Raw genomic sequence first — 24,818 nt, 5'->3', positions numbered from 1 at the left:
AAACAGAAAACAGGCAATTCGAATCATCATGGCGCCGCCCAGTGGTTGCTCAGGAAAACTGTGGATAAAAGTTATGTTTCCAAATATCCATGGACTGTGTTCATGCTAAAATGTATAAACTCCTAAAATGCTTGAAAATATCAAATAATACACTTTAACTGCAAATGTAAACATATATTTTATTATGCTTCAAAATAACAAACCACAAAACTTACTAGGAATAATGCAACATACAGAAAAAAAACAAAACATGTACACCTTTAAATTATACACTTTCGTAGACAAAAAAATAAAATAAAGTCTATATCTATATTTTACAACAGTTGATTTGCAACAGTTGTCCAGATTATAAATCTCACATTTTTCCCCATATGGTTTTATTCTACAGATAAAAAAAACAAACTATATTTCTGTATCCATTTATATACATAATTTCCTTTAACACATTAGCTTTATCATAATGGTCCATCCACTGGCAAATTTTGTTTAAAAAAAAATCCTCTTTAAAATATAAATGTTCATAATTTTTAACAAAACGTTTACATTTCAGCTTAACTGTAAATTGACTAGTAGTGGCCCAATGATATGGACCCCATCAAGAAAACTCAGCTGGAATGATAACTCAAAATCTCTTAAGCACAAATGCACTCTATATACAGTACACACACACACTAAAAATACAAGTAAACCAAAATGTAGAAAAAAAAATAGTAAATTCCAAAAAAAAGGGCATTATTATGTTTCACAACTCCTTTCATAAAATGAAATAGTAGAAATGATTTGCATATGTACAGCAAGTGCAATATTCTACTTTGAAAAATGTTTCTATTTTGAGTAGGCCTAATGAGTGTGTGGCCGGGGCAAAAAATTAGCAAAGCAAACAAAATTTGAAAACACAATGTAAATAAATCACAGCAAAATGGAAATAAGCCACAACACAACAACAACATAATAATAATAATAATAAAAAAAACTGCATTTAATTTGTATGGTAGTTCTGACCCAATGCTGGTGGGTCAGAACTGGGGTCGAATGATTTCATTCGATTTTAATTATGTTGCGTTGTGGCTTCTTTACATTGTGCTGTGGTTTATTTCTGTTGTATCTTCAGCTTTATTTGCTTTGCTAATTTTCATGTGTCGTGCACCCCTGGGCCACCATAAATGAGGGCCTGAAAAAAATATATTAAGATGGAAAAAAAGTGCATTTTAAATGTGTATTCTGCACTAAATCAAAAGAAACAAATATTTTATTTTGACCTGGGGGAATATTTTAAGTGCAGTACCCAGATTCAAACAGCAGAGGGAGCCATCAAACTGAAGAACGACTGCAACAGCATAAATCTCCAGATATAAAATTCAGATAAAATAAACTGGACAAGGAGATCAGGAATGTTCCTTCCCTTGTCCAGTTCCACTTGTGTCGTTTTGTATTTTTCTTTGCTCAGCCCTGGAGCTTGGGAAAGTACCATGGCACAGTCTTAACAGGAACTTGTGCAGGAAAAAAAAAAAAAACATCAAAAGGTATGATAACATGATGACACTATATGAATGGTTGAGCTGTCTTTAGCTAAATTCAGAATTGTGTACTACTCTATCTGTTTTTGCTGCATCTTTATAAGTTTAGTAATATGTGATTCCAAATGCAAATGTTTTTTATTTTTTTGGACGGCTTATGGTTCAGAGCTCTCATGCATTGGGTATTTAAAGGAACAGTTCACCCAAAAATGAAAATGTTGTCATTATACTCACCGTCATGTTGTTTCAAACCAATACGCTGTTATATTTTCAGTGGAACACATTTACTTTGCGCAGAAATAAGATAGGGACAGGCTTTGTCAAAAATGTCACCTTAAAAAGGACAATAAATGAATAAATCACCTGCAGATTGCTGAGTTGGAACGACGTAAGAGTAAATAAGGACAGAATTTTCATTTTTGGATGAACTTTTGCTTTAACGCATCCTATTATTGCCAAGTCATTGACATAGATAATGGTTATTCATTGTAACCTTTGATGTGTGCATTTCAGATCTAAAATTTGATTATGCGAATTCTGCAAAACAATTTTTGCATACTAGCTCCACAGCAACTTCAAAAGACTGAAAATAACATCGGAGATTGAAAAACAAGCCTTGTTTTATCCAAACTAAGGTCATTTTATTAGATCTATCCTGGATATCTGGCCCTAAACCAGTGGAATAGTATAAAAAATAAAATAAAAAAAAGATCTGACCTCTGTTTATCCATATTAAAACTGCACATCACCACAAAAACACCTCTGCTGCCTCAATCACCAACCCTAGAGGACCGTCTAACTAACTGCCAGGTTTGAAACCACCTTGCAAGGACTCTCTCAACCAGATTGAAAAATTTGACCTATACCATTTTAGGACACCATCATGTTGTAGGGATTCCAAAAAGTGCCTCTTATTTTCTCCAACTCATTGCCTCCTTTTCTGATTTCTCTTCAGCTCCCTCTATGTTTCCATCATTCTCCATCTCAGTCGGTGAGGACAACCAGCTCTCCCTCACTGCGTTCCCCCGCGTCGCTCTCCTCCCCTTCACTGTAGGGTTGTTTGGGTCGCGTGGTGTCCCGAGTCTCGCCAACTCGGCCCTGCGGGGGCTCTAGAGAGCGGGGGAGGTAGTGCTCCAGCAGGGCGGGGTGTAAGGGCAAAGTCGCCATGGACATGGGCGTGGTGGGGTACAGTCCTTCACCAGACGGGTACGGTAGCTGCTGCTCTGATTGGCTGTGGGGATAAATGTGGAGTGTAAGGCTTTGACGAAATGCTGAACAAGACAACTAGCTGCCAGAAAGCATTTTGTAGAGGAGTGTCATTATTTTGGGGTACTTTTACTAAAATTACTGTCATTGTGTGATTTTGGTATTGTTGGAAATAGCCTTTCAATGGGTATTGATGGATTTAAGTACAGAAAGTTGACAAAAATTCCAAATAAGGCAAAAAACAAAGGCTAAAATTACTTTGGCTTCACTTGAGCTGACAGTTTGGACTAAAGTGTGAAGTATCAAAATAATTTCACCAAATGGCAGGTGCAGGTGCATGTTGAAGTTGAAAAATACAAGAATCAAATGAAGACAATGTGGCAATGTACACTGCGGCTAAATTAGTACTTCTGTTCTGTACACACAGAGTTTAGATACTTACGGGAGTGACAACCACTTTTTACAACCAAATTTGCTTTAAAGGGATCATGACATCAGGAATTTAAATTTTCCTATAAATTGTCATTGTACTATAAAAACATACTGTAAGTTTCAGAACTCAAAACTTCCTCCTCACTGTGAAAGGAGCATTTGTTAAAACCAGGCTGCCAAAATGAATAGTTTTCTACTTCCGCCACATTATGATGTCACACTTTAGTAGACATTTGCATCTGAGCGCCTCACATCAAAGCCTGCTTTACCTTATACTTCCGTAGCCCTGCCCAGCTGCGGTGAGCAGTAAAAATCATAACAGTGGGCGTGTACTCAGGGTTTCCACTCTTTTCAAGGCACAATTTTCCAGGACATTTTTATGTGCCACACGGTTATAATATTTAAGCAAAAACACACGAGAGGTCATTAAAATTGTGGTTATTGGAGTTTTTTTTTTTTTTCTCTCTTTTTTTTATTTTTATTCCATATTCGGCAATTTAATTAAATTTCATCATTAAAATGGTGTCTAATCAAATGAAAAGTGAATTATATTAATAAAAATTTTCAAAATAACACTGCATTATTTTTAACAAATGAAGTGCTGCATAACTGAACATCGCATATGTGAGACATTGCTTTAATAAGTTATTTTTATTATTATTTAGTTGCATTAAACATGATTTTTTTTCCCCATTTCATGCATCCAATTAAATCAAGCTTTTATTTTGGTGTTTTTGTACGTTTTTGATGGTAGTTTCTCACCTCCGGATAAGCAGTTTGCTACATGGCCGGGTGTGATTATTTAACACCCAAAAGCTGTGACCCAGAGCATGCCTGATATTCGTGATAAGGTGTTTTCAGCATATGAGCATTGAGCGTTCAGCGTTAATTGATTGTGCATTCAAACAATCATTTTCAAGACATTACACATTTTATAGCTAATGAAATTTTTATAACTGGATTCAGTGATTCCATTCATGTTTTCGCATCGCAGAAATAATAGTGCTCTACATGTGATAACGACGGTATAAGCGGACTCTTATCGTTGAATTATTGAAAAACAAATTGCGGCCCGACCATCATCGTTGTCTAACGTTTACAACTCAAATGTTTTTGTAGTTAACACTACAGCAGTGTTGGAACAGGGGGGAAAAAAGCACTATATCAATACTTGTACATGTAACAAAAACCTTGCCAGTGACACAAACAGTTTTATTAAACTAAAATATTTTCCTGGACATAAATTTGCAAAGATTTCAAACAAACTTCTTTCACGTTGTCATTATGGGGTATTGTTTGTAGAATTTTGAGGAAAATAATGAATTTAATCAATTTTGGAATAAGGCTGTAACATAACAAAATGTGGAAAAAGTGAAGCACTGTGAATACTTTCCGGATGCACTGTATACAGTTGAATTTAGAAGTTTACATACACCTTAGCCAAATACATTTAAACTCAGTTTTTTACAAGTTCTGAAATTTAATCAAAGAAAACATTCCCTGTCTTCGGTCAGTTAGGATCACTACTTTATTTTAAGAATGTGAAATATCTGAATAATAGTAGACAGAATGATTTATTTCAGCTTTTATTGCTTTCATCACATTCCCAGTGGGTCAGAAGTTCACATACACTTTGTTAGTATTTGGTAGCATTGCCTTTAAATTGTTTAACTTGGGTCAAACATTTTGGGTAGCCTTCCACAAGCTTCTCACAATAAGTTGCTGGAATGTTGGCCCATTCCTCCAGACAGAACTGGTGTAACTGGGTCAGGTTTGTAGGCCTCCTTGCCCACACACGCTTTTTCAGTTCTGCCCACAAATTTTCTATCGGATTGAGGTCAGGGCTTTGTGATGGCCACTCCAATACCTTGACTTTGTTGTCCTTTAGCCATTTTGCCACAACTATGGAGGTATGCTTGGGGTCATTGTCCATTTGGAAGACCAAGCTTTAACTTCCTGGCTGATGTCTTGAGATGTTGCTTCAATATATACACATACATTTCCTTCCTCATGATGCCATCTATTTTGTGAAGTGCACCAGTCCCTCCTGCAGCAAAGCACCCCCACAACATGATGCTGCCACCCCCGTGCATTTCCGTCCACAGAAGTGCCCCTCACTGGATGTTTTTTGTTTTTGGCACCATTCTGAGTAAATTCTAGAGACTGTTGTGTCTGCAAATCCCAGGAGATCAGCAGTTACAAAAATACTCAATCCAGCCCACCTGGCAGCCAATCATGTGGCAGCAGTGCAGTGCATAAAATAATGCATATACGGGTCAGGAGCTTCAGTTAATGTTCACATCAACCATCAGAATGGAGAAAAAATTTGATTTCAGTGATTTGGAGCATGGCATGATTGTTGGTGCCAGACGGACTGGTTTGAGTATTTCTGCAACTGCTGATCTCCTGGGATTTTCTCACACAACAGTCTCTAGAATTTACTCAGAATGGTGCCAAAAACAAAAAACATCCAGTGAGCGGCAGTTCTGCGGATGGAAATGCCTTGTTGATGAAAGAGGTCAACGGAGAATGGCCAGACTGGTTTGAACTGACAAAGTCTACGGTAACTCAGATAACCGCTCTGTACAATTGTTGGGTTGGTGCTGTTTTGGCGGCATGAGGGGACTTACACAATATTAGGCAGGTGGTTTTAATGCTGTGGCTGATCAGTGTGACCTTGCACCTTGAATACACGTACTGTAAGTGAACTTAATTTTTAATTAAAAAAAAGTTTCAAACATATTTTTCCAAGGTAATTTCTTTTTAATTCAAACTTTTGGAGTCATGAATATCAAGTTTTCTTGGGGTTACTTCAACTGACGAACAAAATTTGTCTTTTCACATAAACGTCAAAACACAATCATGAGGATCCTCTTGGTTTATGGTTTTCCTGTCACATAACAACATAATGGCTACCTGCATGTTGGTTATACCAGCTGACCTTTATTTGGTGGACAAAAGTTTTTGCTTATTTTTATTTAGAAATTATTAAGTTGCTTATTTTTAAAATAAATAATAAAACAAGATTATTCCTGATTACTTATGCCAACATTTCTTTTTTCAAGAGATTTAGCTCTTTTTTTTTTTACCATCCCTAGATGGTTACACCACTTAAAAATATATTAAAATGACTTAAAACTCAAATTGAAAACATGTTCAAATATTTTTTTGAGTGTTGGAGTCAAAAAGGTTGAGAACCACTGATGTAGAGGACATGTGCAGTGTGTCTGCAAGCATCACCTTGGAGGGTATGGCACTCTCTGTTCCTGTCGCCGACTCTTCATCATGGCCTTGTACTCTCCCACCCGCAGTCTTCTGCCCTCTACGATACAGGTGCGCTTCGGCCGCGGTTTGTACTTGTAGTCAGGGTAACGCTCCAGGTGCTGGCGGCTGAGTCTGGCCTGTTCTTCATAGTACGGCTGTTTCTCCTGATTGGACATGGACTTCCAGCGGGATCCTGAAGGGGGTGACAAACCGGTATGAGAGAGATTTTAAAAACTAGGACAGGCTGAGGTCTGAAAAGGTAAGTGTAAATCTGTAGCTACAAGCTAATGATACATTTGAAGTAGTTAAACTACTGTAAAGCTACCATTTTAACAACAAATGTCTGTCTTTGATCAAACAAAAATATAGTCCCACCCCAAACTCGCACCATTGGTTTGAGCTAATATTGTTGCATCGGGCTGGACAAGCCGCTCAAAACAAACAGCACTTTAACAGTGCCAAAAAGACACCTTGTTTACAGTTTTTGAGGAAATCAACCAACGAATGGCCATTTATAATTGTCTCTGCATAATGCGCTAGGATAGAAATAAGTATTAACATTCAAAAAGTTCCACATTTCAGCTTTAAAAGGAGAGCAATTATTATTTTTATTTTTATATATATATAACAATTATATGATAAAATGTATCTTTGACTTAGTATTTACCTTGAATGAAAAAAATGATAAAAGTAGTGGGGATTTTGATTAATCCTTAAATTAAATCTTTTGATTCGATTAACAAAAAACTCAGATTCGTTCAGTAATTTACACTAAACAGTGATGAAATAGTGATAAAACTGATAAAATAGTAACACCCTAATTAATATAACATATCGACGAACAGCAGCACTAAATATTTACATAAAACAGACTCAAAAAAAGTACATTTACATTTATGCATTTTGGCAGATGCTTTTATCCAAAGCAACTTACAGTGCATTTAAGGTATACATTTTTAGCAGTTTGTGTTTCCTTGGAATCGATCCCGTGATCTTGCCATTGCTAGCTAGTTGGTCAACCAGTTGAGCAACACGAACCCCATAAAATGATACACAGGCACTTTTCGTGGAAATATGTCTGCGAATAATTTTTGAACAGATTCAATTTCATTTACATGAACTGTCCAAGAACTTCCCAATGCTACCTGAGAGAGAAGACAGTTTAGGAGAGCATGTTGGATTAGTGCCTCAGCCCGCTTGACTTAAAATCTGCATGCACAATATAATGTGCCATATAAAACAACAATGAAGTGTTCTGTTGCACTAGACCACCACTTATTGGAAAAAGCAGACTGTTACTGAAAAAGGATCTATACACCATTTTGAACAGCTGAGATACTGTCACACTACTGAAAAATGTAGTTAACTTAGTAGCATTGTTACTTTAGTTAATGTCTCACCAACACTGTAAGGTATTTGGAGCAGGTTTTGCAGTGGTATTTTTGAGATTTCCACAATATTTGGAGTCACTGACAGTTTAAATTTCACTACAAACAGGAAGTGAGAAATAATTCAGAGTGAAAGTACAACACAGTACAAAGAAGAAAACAATCATTGACCTGCACAGTACATTGACCTAATTTGGTAATTGTTCGGAATGTTTGACATTGCAAGAATTCTCACACCTGTCACAGTGTGCGCTGCAGGCAACGATGGTGGGAACTGATACATGTAGGTGTTTGCAATGCATAGCCATGAGAAGCCCTGCAGGCCATGTCAGTGAGAAGAAACAAAACTTAATCACGCAGGTGTTGGTGTCACCACAATGGAATGGAATGCAAACGTTTTGTACAAGGAAAGAACTGAGGAAGATAAAGGTAAAGCAAGGAATGGGGGGGGGGGGGGGGTGGTCAGTCTGGGGGCAGCTGTAGTTGTGGATGTTGTTTTCCTGTCACCCCCAGAGCCAGGTGGGTGTTTGTGCCCTACTGTGACCCTTTCTCTATCCACCTAACCCCTTCTGTCCTCCTCTACGCTCCACGCCTGAAAACAGTGACGTGTTTAAACAAAGTCCTTGCTTGCACATATCCCCTTTAGATTTTTGAGCCATGTTGATTTGGAATGCTTCTAAAAACGTCAAAAAAAATAATTTGTATTTTCCTCCCCCGAATTAAGATGCATTATTTTATTTTTAAGAAGTCTTTGTCTAAAATGTTGTGTCAAATAAACTGTTTACATCTAAATGTGATTTATAGTCCAATCGAGTCTCACCTTCTGCAGATCATTTTCTTTAAACTGAAAATTCTGTCATCATGTAGCCACTCTGCTTTTTTTTCCCCCTCTTGGAATGCAAAGTGAGTTAACATCAAATGTCAAGGATGATCTATTCCATACAATGATAATGCATGTTGATCTCTGACTGTCAAGTTCAGTTTCAATTTTGCCTGGTTTAGTAAACTATAGAACAGAAAAAACAAAACAAAACAAAAAAAAACTGAATAACACAGAAAGCAAGCAAAAAATAAATAAAATTACAAAACAGAACAAGCAAAAAAAAAAAAAAAACACCAAACTGAAAATAAAAAACAAAACAAAAAACAGAAAAAAAAAACAAAGAACAGAAAACAAAAAGAAAGGAACAAAACAAAAAAGGCAGAACAAAAAAAAAAAGATCAGAAAACAAAAAACAACAGAACAAAAAATGCAAACAAAACAAAAAACAAAAAGAATGGGGGGATAAAAAAAAAAAAGCACAAACAAAAATGCAAAACAGAATAAAACAAAACAAAAACTTCTGGGATTTGAAACCAGGTCCCCTTGCACGCAAACTGAAAACTGTACTTAAAACGCAACAAACCCACCATCTCATAACCACCTAACCTTCCCAACAATAAAGAACAGCCGATATCAAGAGAAAGAGAGAGGGGTTAAAAGAAATATAAAAAGTTCTTCCTCAGTGTAAGAAACAGCATGAGGACAATGTTGTCTGAACAGGTGCTTCAGATTCTTACAGTTAACACAAAGAATACATAAAGAGGGAGGGTTGTAGACATTGCAGTCATTTGAGTGTAAATTTTGTTGACAGAAACTATGCTGAAAAATATTTGACAGCAAGTTCTTTATTTGACAAGAAGAAAACAATACATGTTGAATGGCCATGAATGAAAAAAATATGCATTTTTTAACATAAATAAATATGTAATGGAAAAATAATCATGAACTTATTTTTGGACTATTAGGGAGATTCTTGTTACCTGCTACAATCTTGGTGTCAAACATTAACTGCATAGATGTTAACATGCATTTATGCAGAGTCGATGTGTCGATGGTTTTAATTTTATTAATGTTCTGATCATGAAAACTACGGCAGTTCAAAATTCTGTTCTACAAATTAAGGCTAGTATATTCTTTTGGCCATGACCCTGTAAGGAACTTTTCAATGCATCCACACTGTAACTGCTTTGTGCTGGCTTAGGACAGTACGGCTGGCACATGCGCAGACAACGCACACAGACATAGACTGTCTGCATGTCTAGAAATATTGGGCTGAACAGGACAATTCACCAGAATTTTAGGTCACGTGCACGGTGTACGAGATGTAATGGCATGCAAAAAACTAAAGTATACTATGGCCTTTAAAAAAAAAAAAAAAACAGCTGAAAAGCTGTTTTTAATCAACAAAAACTATCTCAAATTTTATTGGCTGAAACTTTAGACAGGAGACTATGACTGACTGTAACTATATTCAAACTGTGTAGTGAAAAAAACAAAACAAATCTGATTACAAAAGCGCCCCCTTTCTCTCTCACCAAGGATCTTGCTGATACTGGAGTTGTGCATGTCGGGGAATGCCTGCAGAATTCGTCGCCTCTCGTCTTTGGCCCACACCATGAAGGCGTTCATGGGGCGTTTGATGTGGCCAGAGGAAGGAGTCCGGGTTTCACCATAGCTTCCCGCTCCAGAAATGGCCATTTGCCCGGCTAAGAACAACAAGATTAAAAACAAAACATTTAAGGAGCATAACACTTCTTGCAAGATTAAACACCCCGCAGCCAACTGCAACTACCCAGCTAAGTGATATGTGATTTATTGCACAACAAAGGTTTTTCTTTTTTTTTTTTTTATTAGAAAAAGACATTTGCAGTCAATGCAGTCAGCAATAGTATTTATTTGATTTGAGCATCCCACTAAGACAGAAACCACTAACAATTTCTATAAGTACAGTATTTTTTAACAAACTATAGATTAAAAAATAGCAGACACATACCCTCAGAATCACTGCTAAGATGATCCTCATTCGTCCTTAAGGACTGTCCATCATCTGTCCGTTCTCGAGACACCTCCTTATAATCAATCAATAGAAAGCCTATGTAAGACATATGTATAAACCTCCATCATACTTGCTTTCAAGGAGGTCTATAATACATAGAGAAGGCCCTCCATAAGCATTCCCAATTATCTCAATTGCTCGGCTGGCACATAACCCACCAGAAGTACCCAATTTGAAGGTCAGAATACACAGCTACTTTTGAATGGTCATCAATGGAAAAAGATCCCAGATGGTGTAGTTACATAAACTACCACTAGGGGCTGATTGTACCATGCTTACCAACACTTGTGTTCAGCTGGCACTTAATTGTCTGCAATTAGTTTGTCAGGTTAGAACTGTTGCTACAGAAGTCAACATTACAAAAGTATCTCGTCCACACCTACACTGGAAAACACAAAAGGCCTTGGGGACATTTTCGATCATCAACTATAATTTGAAAAGTCAAAACATAAAAAGGTATACACTTCCCCCTTGCAGCTACCTCTGCATTGTTGCCAGTCTACCTGCATAATCAAGAGTCCGTACTACGGTTCTGAAAGTGTCTAGCTACAAAAACATGTTTGAGTGGAATGCTTAAAAATCTCACGGACTACAAAGGCGAAATCACTGTCATATCTCCTTGTGGTTAAACTGAACTCAGAGGAGCAACAAAGTGGCTGTCGAACAGGTGCCTACGAAGACTTGAGGCCATACCACAATTGCCGCGTAAATACAATGGAACAAAAACAGTTGCAGTGTGACTCCAAGAGCAGCTGTTCTTGCCTAAAAGGGGAATGTGCTCCTTGTTTAACTGATAACATGAACGACTGTAAGCCAATATCCATCGCTGACCCTGACATCCCCTTCTCCCTTAACTCAGTGGGTGTTCTGAAAGAGAGGCGTTTCAAGTATAAGGCGTTAATGGAGTCTTGCCCCGATTCTTCGACCTTGAAGCATGACCAATGGTGACAAACAACGGGCCCCAGGTGTCGCAGAGAAATATTGAAGAACTGGGGTGTGGAGTATGTGAGAGTATGTTTAATGTGCGTGTTAAGACATTGAGGGGAGAATTCGCTAAGAATAAATTGCACCCACTGATTATTTGCACATGTTGTTTTAGCGACCGATTCGCTGAAGGAATTATGCAGACCAGACAACAAAATCTGGGCTGAACACAATTTGCACAGTTTGGGCGCTATGTAGTGGAGGATGCAGCAGACCACCACAGTCTGGCACAATCTGTCGGGACTGTACAGCACCACTCGACTACTGTGATCTAAACACCTGAATCGCCACTTTAAAATCCCGAAAGTGTGTTTGACTACTGGGGATTCTGGATAGTATATGTCCGATTATAACGCTCCCCTCATTCATTTGTTGAATTATTTCAGCTATTATCATCAACAGAAACTGTATACAAACGAAATGAAATTCTGTTTACCGCCTTCTTTCCGTGGGTGGTAATAGCGAACGTTAATTGCGCTTGGGCAAACTGCACAGAGATTTGTGAATAGAGCGTAATCTGTAATAAGCTAAATTTACATAAAAGAAGGCGTTTACGTGGAAAGGAATTACTTAATTTAAATACGGTGCAGCACTATTTCAGTGCGAATTGCGACTGGTTGAATTGGACTGTCATGATTAGTGAATACATTGTAAGTTTTGCAAATACTGTGCACAAAAATGGCGCAACTGTGTAGAGCTGGGCTTTTCAGACTAGGGCCACACAAAAAAAAAAAGTTAACATTTACCAAATTTACAAAAAAACAAAAGATCTTTAACAATCTAACATTACTCCAATAGTTGGTAGATACCCTTGTCAGCTTAATACAAAGTAAATATGTTTCAGATGATTTTTCTAAACAATTTCTTTTTGGCTTTAGTACAAAATAAAAGCCAACTGTTTATTTGTTTTTATAATATTACACTTTCTATTTTTCTCTCAGAGTATAAATGTGTCTTTTATCCTGTACATAAAATTATATATCTGCCTTTTTATACTTCATGAATGAGGTCCCCTACAAGGGAATTATTATATTTGGAGGTCTTTGGCATAATAAAGTTTGAAAACCTTCGGTTTAGGGCATTTGCCCAACTCACCATCCTGGCGTTGTTGTCCCTCTCTCGCCCCGTTGGGCCTTGTCCTCCACGCAACAGCTGCTGGGCATCATGAATGGCTTGTGTGACAACGTCACCCTCTCCCAGGAAGCCTGGAGAACGATAGAGCGAGAGAGAGAAAGGAAACTTTAGAAAAGGTCAAGGGAGTTAAATTTACACCTCTCTGTCTTATGAGTCACAAATAAAGCACTTGGCTTTGTGTCAAGTATATGATGTCCAGGACGAGTCCTCGGTCTTCAGTCCAAAGGCTTAAGACAAACAGTCACATCCAAGGTGCTGACACATTCTCAGGGGCTTCAAGGCGAAGGGGGTAAACAGGTTTTCTGAACTGCTGACAACTGTCATTAATACTTGGGATAGAGGCATGTTGGCAGCGGGACCCTAAGAAGAGTCCATCTTTCTGAACGTAAGCCAAACTCTCAAGGACTTCCTTCACAAACAAGAACATGAGACCACAACAGGTTCTACTGTGGTGGAAATGTTCAGAAAGAGGTGGATTTCCAGCCTTGTCTCATTGGTTGTTGAACAGAAGGATCTCAATGCTGATGACTCAAGTCTAAATCTACTAAACAACTCTGCAGTTAATCTTGCAGGGATGCATGATCAATTCTATCAAAACCACAAAAAAAAAAAAGTCTATTTGCTTAAAGCATAAGGCGTTGTTTCAGCCTTTAAAGCGCAATGTTATGTTGAAGATTGGATGTGTTGGTGTGGAATCACATACTCAGGCTGAGGGCAGATCGAGGAGGGCTGTGGGGTAGATCTCGTGGCCGATACCCTGCCTGCAGGTGGGCCGTGGCTAATTCCAGGGCCTGGGGACTTGGCGTCTTGGGTTTAGCCGTGAGGTTGAGTGGCTGACTGGTGTCCTAGAGGACAAAGACATTGTGATGTTAATAAAGAAAGACAACAAAGTGAAATACTTTTGATGAACTGCAGAGCGGCGCTAAAGAGAAAGGAGATTTCACAGTACCTGGCGAAAGACTGTACCACTGGACCTTTTGAGGGGGGTGGAATGAGGATTGGAGAGCAACTGCATGGGATATTCCACTAAAATTGAACAACAACAAAGAGTTACGCTCAGAAGTCCCAACCTAAAAAAAACTGTCTCACTGAATATCCGGTTACACTCAGGAATACATGGTATTTGGAAGAAAAATGGTTTGAGAGCTCCATGTTAACTTTAAAGAAACAGTTGTATGTACGCCCTGAAAATTGCTTGTACAACAAATCGTTCAGTTTATAGGAACAATAAAGTAATTCGCAAGCACAAAAAAGTAAAAATAACATTGATAGCGATAGTATCAAGAAATGACAAGAAATAATGGGGAGAAGGAGAAAAAGGGTTGAGAAATGACACAAGCCAAACTCAAACTTTCATCATGGCTCAAAAGGTCTGCTAGGCCATAAGCACCAACCTTTAAAAAAAACTTTAAAGACTTCAAAGAAAAAAGATAAAAATCTCTTGTTATTTATTCCAGTGGCCATCAGTCAATATGGTCGGTACATCTATTGACATTGAAATATATGGCATAAAGCATTGCAAAAGCATGTTTATTATTTGAGAACGTCTCTAATTCACCAGTCGGATAAACTCTTTGAGCTCAAATTCGCTCGCGTCCTTGGCCCTCTGCTCCAGGTTTCTGTGCAAAGACGGCTTGATTGTGTTAAAGACGCTGTTAGTTGACTAGCTCATACACTCGTTCTATTGTTCTCTGTTCTTTCCGCCTACGCTTCATCTTCTAAACGAATGGAGTGTGTACAGGCATCAAAGATGTTTGTTAACAAGAGTCTTTTAATTGAGTGAGCATGCAGTGCAATACAGTACAGATGTCAATGCAAAGAACCCGCTCTGGATTTTATTTGATCAATACGCACTCTAAATCAATGGTCAACCCTGAGTCTTTAGAAGCTGTTATTCAGTGCATGTCTGTTTGAGGAAATCACTCTACACTGCCCTTTTGATGAGTTTCCTTTAGAAGTTTTAATAAGTGGACCAAAGAAGTGCACAAAACCATCAGGACATCAAATCATAGAATAACTTCTACAATAGAACAGACCTTCAGATGAACATTAAATGTACACTGAATAGAAAATTATGTCTTTCTGAGGACAGTTAACACGGTCAATGTTACAAATGTACTTAAATGATTAGTGTCCTACAAATAGTGTAGAATCTTATGTATTCCTTCATTTTACATTTTAAGTTTTTTTTTAATCCGCTCTTTTAAAGTCACTAATGAAAGCTTTGTTCACCCAAAAATGATCTCATGATTTACTCTCCCTCATGCCATCCAATTTGTGTATAACTTTTTAAGAACACAAATGAAGATTTTTAGAAGACTATTTCAGCTCTGTAGGTCCATACAATGCAAGTGAAATGTGGCCAGAACTTTGAAGCACATAAAAGGCAGCACAAAAGTAATCCGTAAGACTCCATTGGTTAAATCAATTTCTTCAGAAGCGATATGATAGGTGTGGGTGAGAAAATATTTAAGCCCTTTTTTTTTTTTTACCATAAATCTCCATCTTTGACCAGGCCCTACCATTAGGTGGTGATATGCACCAAGAATGCAAGTTGCCAAAAAACTCAAGAAGAATGTGGAAGTGAAAGTGGAGATTTTTTGTAAAAAGGACTTAAATATTGATCTGTTTCTCACCCACACCTATCATATTGCTTCTGAAGACAATGACTTAACCAGCGGAGTCATATGGATTACTTTAATGCTGCCTTTATATGCTTTTTGGAGCTTCAAAGCTCTGGCCACCGTTCACTTGTATTAAATGGACCTAAAGAGCTGAGCTATTCTAAAAATCTTAATTTGTGTTCTGCTGAAGAAAGAAATTCATACACATCTGGGATGGCATAAGGGTGAGTACATGAGAGAATTTTCATTTTTGGATGAACTATTTCTTTAAAATGGAAGGAAACCTGACTATGTCACACATTTGCTTACAAGTTGCGAACTAAATTTATGCAAAATATCAGAATCTTGCAAAAACAATTAGCAAATGAAGCATTGTTTATAACCCATGTGTTCAAGAAAGCAAAATAGTCACTTCTGGGGAAATTGGTGCAAAAAAGAAATGGAAATAGAAGACGTAGCCACTGTGGCTCTTTTATTAAATTTACTAATACTTGCGGTTTAGAGCGCACAGACAAAACGCTCTGATGAACTTCATATTTGCAATTTTGCGACCAGAGCAACATTTGCCATGCAATACGATGACATTAGTCCATTGGTTAGTCCTATTATAAGCGTATTGTTCAGTCACATTACTTTTTGGAAGCACATCTAGGAATTCATTCAGTATATGTGCTTCCATCATAGTTTAGGCGCATGTCTTATTATTTAATAAATTATCCACCTCAAGCATACAAATTGTTTTATGCACATTTTGGACATTTTATTTGCATCTTGCGGTTTTGTCCTAAAATGTGCATTAAAATATGTGGATGGAAACACAGGTAATGACCATGTTAACTCCTTTATACAAAAGATCAGATTTCTTTGCTTCCACTGAAGCACACAAATGCAATCATTAAACCACAAGGACAAACCAAATACTACAAAATTCTAAAATGCATGTATATTTTTCCACGTTTTACTCAAATTATGCTGTCAATACAATTTATAATAAAAGAAGCTGCATTTACAGCATAATAGAAGCATTAGTGGACTTTTGCACCCTACTGTACATTTCTGGAAGAGCAAGTTTTTGTTTCCTTTGCACAGAACACCACATTAACTCTTGTAGTTTGGCTTTGCAACGAGCCACTTATTAACTAAAAATACAAACCACAGTTGATAAGCTTGAATAGCAAGACACAGGAGCAAACAAGGTTTTTAATGGACCGACAAAGGATAATATTTGAAGTCAATTATTTAGAGATTTTTGAAAGGTGCCATTTGAAGATAAATGATTGCTGAATCCTGTCTTAACAGACTTATATTGTAAAGGCTGACAGTTGCTCAATGTGGCAATACGTATAATCTTTCATACTGTTATCAGGATATGCAAAGTCACTCCATTATTCAAGGGGAAGGGAGTTTTTTGAGGTGTTTGGCTAACCTGGTTTGCAGGGGATGGGCTGCAGAGGTAAACCCATCTGGGCCTCAGAGGTGACCGGCAGCGGTTGGGCATTGGGATGAAAGGCGGGGATCATTACATACGGCATGTTTACCTGCTGAGTAAATGGTCAGAGTTAGAGAAGTCAGCTTACTTGTTGTATTTTCCTCTCTGTCATAACCATGTTGTACCAAACCAGTATTATTTTCTTTCTTTCATGAAACATAAAAGGAGATGTTAGGGAGAATTTCTGAGATTCTGTTTTTTTTGTAAGACGAAAGTAGATGTTGATTCATACTGGCAAGCTAAAAAAACAAAAAAAAAAAAAAAAAAAAAACGTAAGTTATTCAGTAAATATTCACATTATTCACTCATAATCGCCCCCTCTGCTTTTGTGTTTCATAGAAGAATGAAAATAGCATTGGTTTAGTATCATTTTAGCAAAACGAAATTACACTGCATGTTACACTGCAGTTTCCCAGTGAAATGTCCAGAGGGGGGCGCCAAAAGCGAGTGAAACTGTTTCATCATCAGACATGATTTTTAAGGTAAATATTAAATGGAGGTTTTAATGAGTAAAACATACCTCCCTAACCCAAAACTTTAACCTAAACCTAACCAATAGTGTTCTAAAATACAGTATAAATGAGAGGTTAACAAAACAGACATCCTTACCCTTAACCAACACCTAAACCTAACTGATAGTGTCCAAAAACAAAATGCAAAATGAAAAGCACAGGTTCTGAAGCAACCACATCATTTCGTGATGCTTCTATGACACTTTCGTCTTGCGTGTTTGGCTGGTCTCGAACTGTGTACTTCTGAGTGCAAAGTCCAACACTCTATGAGGTAAGCTACTGCGGAATAATTGTATAAATGTAGGTGGGTCTGTTATACAAGTATTAAAATGCAACGTTTTTGAAATGACGTGTTATAGTAAAAGTGTTTCAATATCATAACATAGCAGTGTGTGAGTAATAGAGTGAAAAATAAGTATGAATAAAGTCATAATCAGCCATCGTAGTGGTGATTTTTAAAACACACAGTCATTGTAGCACCTCTAATTTTCATTTCACCAGAAAACTTCTGCGACACGTAGAATTTGGCATGTAAATGTCAGTTTGCAGAAATGCAGTTATAGTAATGTTCATTCCATGAGAGAAGGTTGATGATGACGGAGACTTGTCATTTTTTTGATTTCATGTCTTTGATTTCGATTCAGTAAACCAAATATGAAATTGCAGAAAAAGATTTTCTGTCATCTCACCTGAATTTGCTGCTGCAGTAAGTTGATTTTATGTTGCTGTTGTATCAGCTGCTGTTGTTGTTTTGCGATCTAAAACAAAGAATAGTCATTTAACCAAACCAATCCAATCCATGTATAGAGCGTTATGACAATGTGTAACTTATGTTTACTCACTACTCTATTCTAACACACGTTTTCAAATACAGTGATGACATTTCCGCCTTAATTTAGCATGGTAAATCTGTTTTTTATTATTACTACTTAATGTACATTATTATTGTATTGTTCAATTGTTCCAAGCTTTTCTTCTCATTTCACCCCTCCAATAGAAGAAGTTTCTTCACACCTGTTCTTGCTGTTGTCTGGCTAGCTCCATCTGTTGCTGCTGTTTCTCCAGCAGAAGTGCAGCCATGTTCCTCTGCTCAGAGTGAGCTCCCAGCAGCTGCTCTCTCAGACCGGAGAGCTGGTTGATCATCAACAGCAACTGAAGCTCCTTTTCTGCCAGACTCTCTGATGTTCCTTGAAACACACGCAAACATGTAGGATGGTTGTCAAGCAGAAGGTGTCAATTCAAACACCAACATGAGAACCAATCAGGAGGGCGTGCAATAAAGAGATTTATCAAACACACACATGGTCGCACCAAATCCTGTCAAAGGGCAGTATAAGAAGTTTAAATTCACCTTTAAGATTAACACTGCCCTGAAGACCTTTCCCCCAGAACTTTTCTTTCCAGTCTGTATTCAGAAGCTTTTCAATAGTGGGCATCACTGAAAAAAATCATACAGAAAAAAATAGATATAATTCAAGAGCAATGCAAAAATTACTACCGGACAAAAGAAAAAACTTTCTATAAAAATAATAATAATAATAATAATAAATAATAATATTATAATATAATATAACATTATATAAAAAGAATAATATTTTGTATAATTGTATTGCATATTAATTGTAAAAAATTATTATTAAATTTGATTATACAAAAATCTATTATATAAAATGTTTTCAATAATTATATAATTTTAAAATAAATAATAAACGAAAATTGTGTGTGTGTGTGTGTGTGTGTGTGTGTGTATATATATATATATATATATATATATATATATATATATATATATATATATTTATTTATTTATTTATTTATTTTTATTATTTTTTTTTTAATTTAACCCTCATATTGTCTTTAGAAACTGCACCCTCCTTTTGTCCTTCAGGTCATTTTTGACCTGTATTGAAAAACAATCAAAATGCATAAATTCTTGATTATAGTACCACACCACTAAAGACCCCCCTTAACGAAACGACATTCCAAAGTGTATAATGATTGGGGAAAAGGGCTACATTCTGAATATTAATGAATTAATTTTTATAGAATTAAAAAATAAACATAAAAAAGTTTTAAAAACTTGGCAAACACTGGCAAAGGATATCTCAATTCTTTTTTTAATGTTTATTTCAATCAGTTTGGGCATTTTATATTATATCAACTATATTACAACAATGTCTGATTTATTCTTCTTGTAGAACATCAATGGTGCACATTTTAGAGTTACAATTTTAGCACATATCTATTTCACAAATTAATCTCTATAGACTTTTCCAGCAGTCAAAATGGGCAAACTTTGCATGTCTGTTGCAATAAATCCATTCCTAGAGAAAAGAATGCAATTCGTGGGAAAGATGCAGTACCCAGTGAAACACGTGTGAAAGTAAGAACAGTATTGGGTTAGGAGCTAAATTTGAAAAAAAAAATATATATATATATTTTATGGTTAAATTTGACTCATATGTAAAAAAAAAAAAAAAAAAAAAAAACTATTTAAAGCTGCAGAACATCCAGAAAGTCTGAAGGAGAAAGGTCACAACTGGTTTTTCCCCATATGGGTCAAAATTACCAATACCAAACACTAAGCAGTATTTATAGCGTATTCTTTACCTGTGCCTGGTCAAAAATTACCCTCAGACAATAGAAGGGTTAATTTAAATATTAAGAATTAAATATAATTTAAATTAATTTAAATAATAACAATCAAATATAATGTTTTTTAGAATTCTATAAATAAAAAAAAAAAACATCTTTAAATGTACAAGATTTGTGACATTTATTTTAAAGAAAGATTAATGCACTTGAAATAATAAAGCAATACAAATATACTGTTGAAAGTAAAGGAAATATTTTTGGACACTTTTTGGTTGCCAAACATTAGTGGAACATGTCCATGGTTAATGTGATGAAATAATTTCATACATCCACTGTATCACCTTGACACCAGCTGCTTAAAAGTCATTGCAAAAATGACTAAGAAAGTGAAGTTAGTTCTGAGAAAAGCTCTAGCATCATTTGTTTGCGGATGCCACTTGGTTTAATGTTGTAGCATCTTATGCAATGACACTCGTACATTTTAAGTGTGGCTTCAGATTCCAAATACTTTTGGGGTTACTGTATACATTATAATGCACTTTTACAAATCTAATGATAACAAAGATGCAGAATGACACAAACACGCACAAATAGAGAAGAAAATACTTTTTCATCTAAATGAAGAAGGCGGTTCTAAAGACCTTGAGCTTAAAAGCCCAGTTATACTGAAAGAGAAACTAGACAATCCAAGGGAAGTGGTGAAAACAAAAGAAAAGGCTTTTGAGAAAACACTTCAAGACTTGTAGTAACTCCACTGAGCATTTCACAAGGGCTATGAAATGTTTCAAACAAATGAACTCAGTGAAAAGCTTTATAGAACTTGAAACAAAGAATAAGAATCTTTTCAATACAGATCGCATTAATAGCCATCGCCTCCTAATTGCTGACTCTGCCGTGGACAAACCACTTGATTCTAAAGCAACACCACATTGCATGGGCTTTCGTCAAAATTCAAGATCATAACTCCTCTTCAGCTGTCAAAACAGCAGCCTTGGAATTTTTTTCGTAAAACTATGTGCGCCATGAACCAAATGCAGATAGCAGTTCATGGGGATCTTGTGTTTGTAATGGAACCGTCACACTTACCGTCACTGACGTTGGGTTTGCTGTCAGTGTTTTCGTGGGCCTTTTTGCCTCCGTCTTGAGTAGTAGGTGTGTGTGATCGAGGTTGATCTTTACTGGGTGATCTCACCTGAGGAACACAAAAACTACAGTGTCAAAGTCAAACTCACTAAAGACGCATCACATCATCGGTTTTATGGCAAACTAATGCTCTCGTTGCCAAACAAATAATTCTTAATCGGTATTTATCTTTTTTTTGTTTTCGATATTTGTCATTGATGTTTTTACTTTTTCATCCTTAAAAGAATATATATTTACTTCAAGCAAAAGATATTAGGACTAGTTTTTGGAGAATGCATCTTAATTCAACCTCATTAGAACATTTTTTGGTTTTTGTTTAAAGCATAAACCTCAGTATATTATGTTAGATTCATGCTTAAAAGAAGAAAAAGGGTCATTCCATCAACTCAACCAGAGGTCCCTGGCTCAAAATGTCATTTTTGATCATTTTTTTTTTTTTTTTTTTTTTTAAATTAACAGGTTAAAGAAACTTAAATGCCATGGATTAATCTTTACTGATTTGTAGATGGGATCAGAATGAAAATTTTCACCTAAATCTAAATGTCTGAAATCCCAAAATTAGACATAGGTATTGCACAAACTGAAGAGCCACGTGTGTCACGTATTATTAATAATATGTACTATGTGTATTTAATAATTTAATAATAATGTGTATTTTTTTTTTTAGATTCTCGAAAAATCGCGATTTTGACAATGATCACGTTTACATGCACTTAAGGAAACGGTTTATTCCAGGATTTTAGCAGACTGCGGCATTCTGAAACGTCATGTAAACAAGAACGCTGATTTCATTAAACGTTTAAGGGATTAAGAGAAAGCGGTTTAACACACCTAGGTTTCTCCCGGAGAACGCGGCTTACTGTTGTCATGGAAACAAATAAGCAGCATTCTAATGGGTGTTTGAAGAGTGCACGCATGTGGAACAGACCGGGACAACAAACGTCATAGAATGGAGCCCAACAACATGTCAACACAGTGGAAAGAATTTAACATTTCTGTGAGTCCAGTGGGACAATCACATGTACTATAAACTATACCCATTTATACACACAAATGTAAAATAGCGACTGTCCCTAACGTCTGCATACATTGGGGGAATCCCAGAGTTATGTAAGAGGGAAACCTCCTCTACTGCATTGCAATTTAGCTGCAGGTCACGACAAAGTTATAGAGAGTTTCCATAACTCTAGAGAGTTGATAAGAGTTATAGTGTAAAGAGTACGCCACATACAGTGCATGTAATCCGGAACGCTGTTTTCTCGCAATAAGCTACTTTCTGGGGTCCATGTAAACTTTGTCATTGTTTTATATTTCTAGTTTCAACATTATTTGTACATCAGACCTTTGTTTTGTTAAAAAAAAAAAAAAAAAACACTAGCTACATAACATGACCCACATTTTGTTTGATCATTGGAAATGGGTCAAATTGAACCATTTTTGAAAGGAGCCACATTTAGGACCCCATAACTCTGGGATTTAACCATATAGGGCCTTACAAATGAAGATAAAAAGGAAAGATAGGTTTGCTCTGAACCAGAATCTAAAATGATATCAAGATATCTTTAATACTTCTGGAGTTATCGGAACAAAATAACAAAACAAAAACAAAAAAAAACAAAAAAAAATGTTGAACTCCATTGACATACTGTATAATGGAACAAAGGGTGCTGAAGTCAACTTATTTTAGTAATAGACTTACCTATCTCAGTGTAAAACTAAACTATTGACACCATTCTGATGTTATTTTTTACCCATCTCTACAAAATAATGTGTTACTTAGTAAATATTGAACCATGGCATTTAATATTTTGGCTTTCATCATCACTTCTGTTTCTCTTCCAGAAAAAGCATGAGAAAAAAAATCAATAATTTCAGTCATGTAAGTTTCTGAAATGTGGTTAATTTGACAAGGAATCACCAAAAAGAAATTTGCCAATGTAGTAAATAAAATACAATTAATTCAAGATATATTCACAGCAAACCTAAGAAAAGTCTAAATATTCAAAAGCAATTTTGCTTTTTAAGTGAATTTATCTTGTTTAAGGTTGATAGGATAATATTACTGGAAAACAAGATAAATAGACTGAGTGAAAAAGTTACTGTGAAATGGGGTGAATACAATCTATAATTTTCATGATTAAACAAATATGAGATGTTACTGTATATCCTGAAAAACCTTTTGAAATACAAGAGTTCATTGTACAAAAAACTTAAAGAATCTATACATATCAAAAAACTTGTAAAACTGTTTTAAACAAAGTTGCAGAGAGATTTGGCCATACCAAAGGAGATTGGGAGTTGGGTAGTGGCGCTGACTTCTCAGGGGCGTCTCTCTCCGAGGGCAGCCGAGCTGACCAATCACAAACTGGAGAAGACTGCTGAGATTCCCTGTTGATGGCTCTGCCTCCCAGTTCGTCGTCTTCAAGCTTGATACCGACACCCACCATGGTCACATTGCCCTTGGCATGGGGATACAGTGCAGGTGGACTGGGCTCACACATTCTACAAAACGAAAGAAAGTCAGCGATTCAGAAAATTCAAGTTAACATGAAATCAAAATCAACATTTTTATTTGATAAAGTCTTCAACGCCAGAATTCAACATGTTTTGGCAAATAGAAGTCGAACTGCATTTCTAATAAGGGTATTCCGCTCTTGTACGGCTACTGTCTGGGTGTAAATAGAGACCGAGGAAAACAGCTGACTGCTTTGCATAAGGAACAGAAGGCTTTTGTGGGGTCCAGACAGGCCGCCCCATTCAAACTCTTTCACCAAAGCCACTTCTTCGAAGTCTCCCGGGCTCTGGAGTCGGCCAATGTGGGGAGGAAATATGCATGTTTGTATTGTGTGTGTGTGTGTGTGTGTGTGTGTGTGTTAGAGTTGCTCAAATCTGTCAACACACTGGCAGAAAACAGATGCAAGACTAGTGAGGCCATCAAGTATCTCGCGGTCTCAAGTAGCAGGCCAAACCCTTCTGCAATGAAGGACAAGATGGAGAAGAAAGATGGATGGATTGAAAGAAAAGAAAGAGAAGGCGATTTCAAAATTAGCCAAGGTCTATAATAAAGTTGGGGGAGGGGAATTATTGTGATATTTTACCTCACGATACTGTCTTGATATTCTAACACCAAGAATCATTATTTTTGACTATTTTCAAATTACTATTTCTTTAGAAAAAAAGAGATTTCCCAACAAGTTTGTGAGAAGAAAAAACATTCAGCAGCTTTCTGTCAACAACCACTCAATTATATTAGTTTGACCAAAATGTAAACTTAGAATAGATAATTGCATGAACGTGCAGATTTTTTTCTAAAACTACATTCCTTTGCTCAATGATTGAGTAAAGCAGAAAGTTCGGCACTTGTTGCAAAGTCAATCAAGATAAAAAACAAGTGAGTAAATGATCACAATAAAGGCTATTGCCGTTTTGAATCACAACCTACCAAACAAAGAATTGCAAAATTGATCAAATTGCTACCCAGATTTTATATTGTATAAACTAAATGCGAATAAAAATGTACAATATAAATCGCACATAGTTAGGACAGCAAATTAAATAAGCTTATCAACAGTAAAAAGAGAAAACACTTTCCATATCTTTTGTTATTGATCTCAAAATTAGGTAGATACCAGCATGGAAAGGTTACGTGAT

General features: G+C 36.4%; 1 protein-coding gene across 4 annotated transcripts in view; it reads right to left on the bottom strand.

Moving 5' to 3' along the window:
- Nucleotides 1–159: 159 nt before the first annotated feature.
- LOC127427872 (transcription factor SOX-13-like) overlaps nt 160–24,818 on the bottom strand; it is a 56,162-nt gene continuing 31,503 nt past the window's right edge. For 3 of the 4 annotated variants that reach the window (XM_051675750.1, XM_051675752.1, XM_051675748.1), the window contains exons 2-14: nt 23,450–23,669; nt 21,111–21,216; nt 18,781–18,867; nt 18,444–18,616; nt 18,119–18,187; nt 16,855–16,969; nt 13,754–13,830; nt 13,508–13,649; nt 12,766–12,875; nt 10,624–10,699; nt 10,166–10,336; nt 6,396–6,612; nt 160–2,748 (exon numbers count right to left, since the gene is read on the bottom strand). In XM_051675750.1, the coding sequence (XP_051531710.1) occupies nt 2,502–2,748; nt 6,396–6,612; nt 10,166–10,336; nt 10,624–10,699; nt 12,766–12,875; nt 13,508–13,649; nt 13,754–13,830; nt 16,855–16,969; nt 18,119–18,187; nt 18,444–18,616; nt 18,781–18,867; nt 21,111–21,216; nt 23,450–23,668 (1,809 nt within the window). In that variant the 5' untranslated portion in view covers nt 23,669 and the 3' untranslated portion in view covers nt 160–2,501. The remainder of the gene's footprint in view (nt 2,749–6,395; nt 6,613–10,165; nt 10,337–10,623; nt 10,700–12,765; nt 12,876–13,507; nt 13,650–13,753; nt 13,831–16,854; nt 16,970–18,118; nt 18,188–18,443; nt 18,617–18,780; nt 18,868–21,110; nt 21,217–23,449; nt 23,670–24,818) is intronic. The other variant, XM_051675749.1, reaches the window with a different exon arrangement.

The sequence above is a fragment of the Myxocyprinus asiaticus genome, chromosome 37 (assembly GCF_019703515.2).
Source record: "Myxocyprinus asiaticus isolate MX2 ecotype Aquarium Trade chromosome 37, UBuf_Myxa_2, whole genome shotgun sequence".
In the NCBI taxonomy this organism is placed as follows: domain Eukaryota; kingdom Metazoa; phylum Chordata; class Actinopteri; order Cypriniformes; family Catostomidae; genus Myxocyprinus; species Myxocyprinus asiaticus.
Note: the sequence above shows the minus strand (reverse complement) of the source record. Positions and strands in the feature narration are given on the sequence as shown.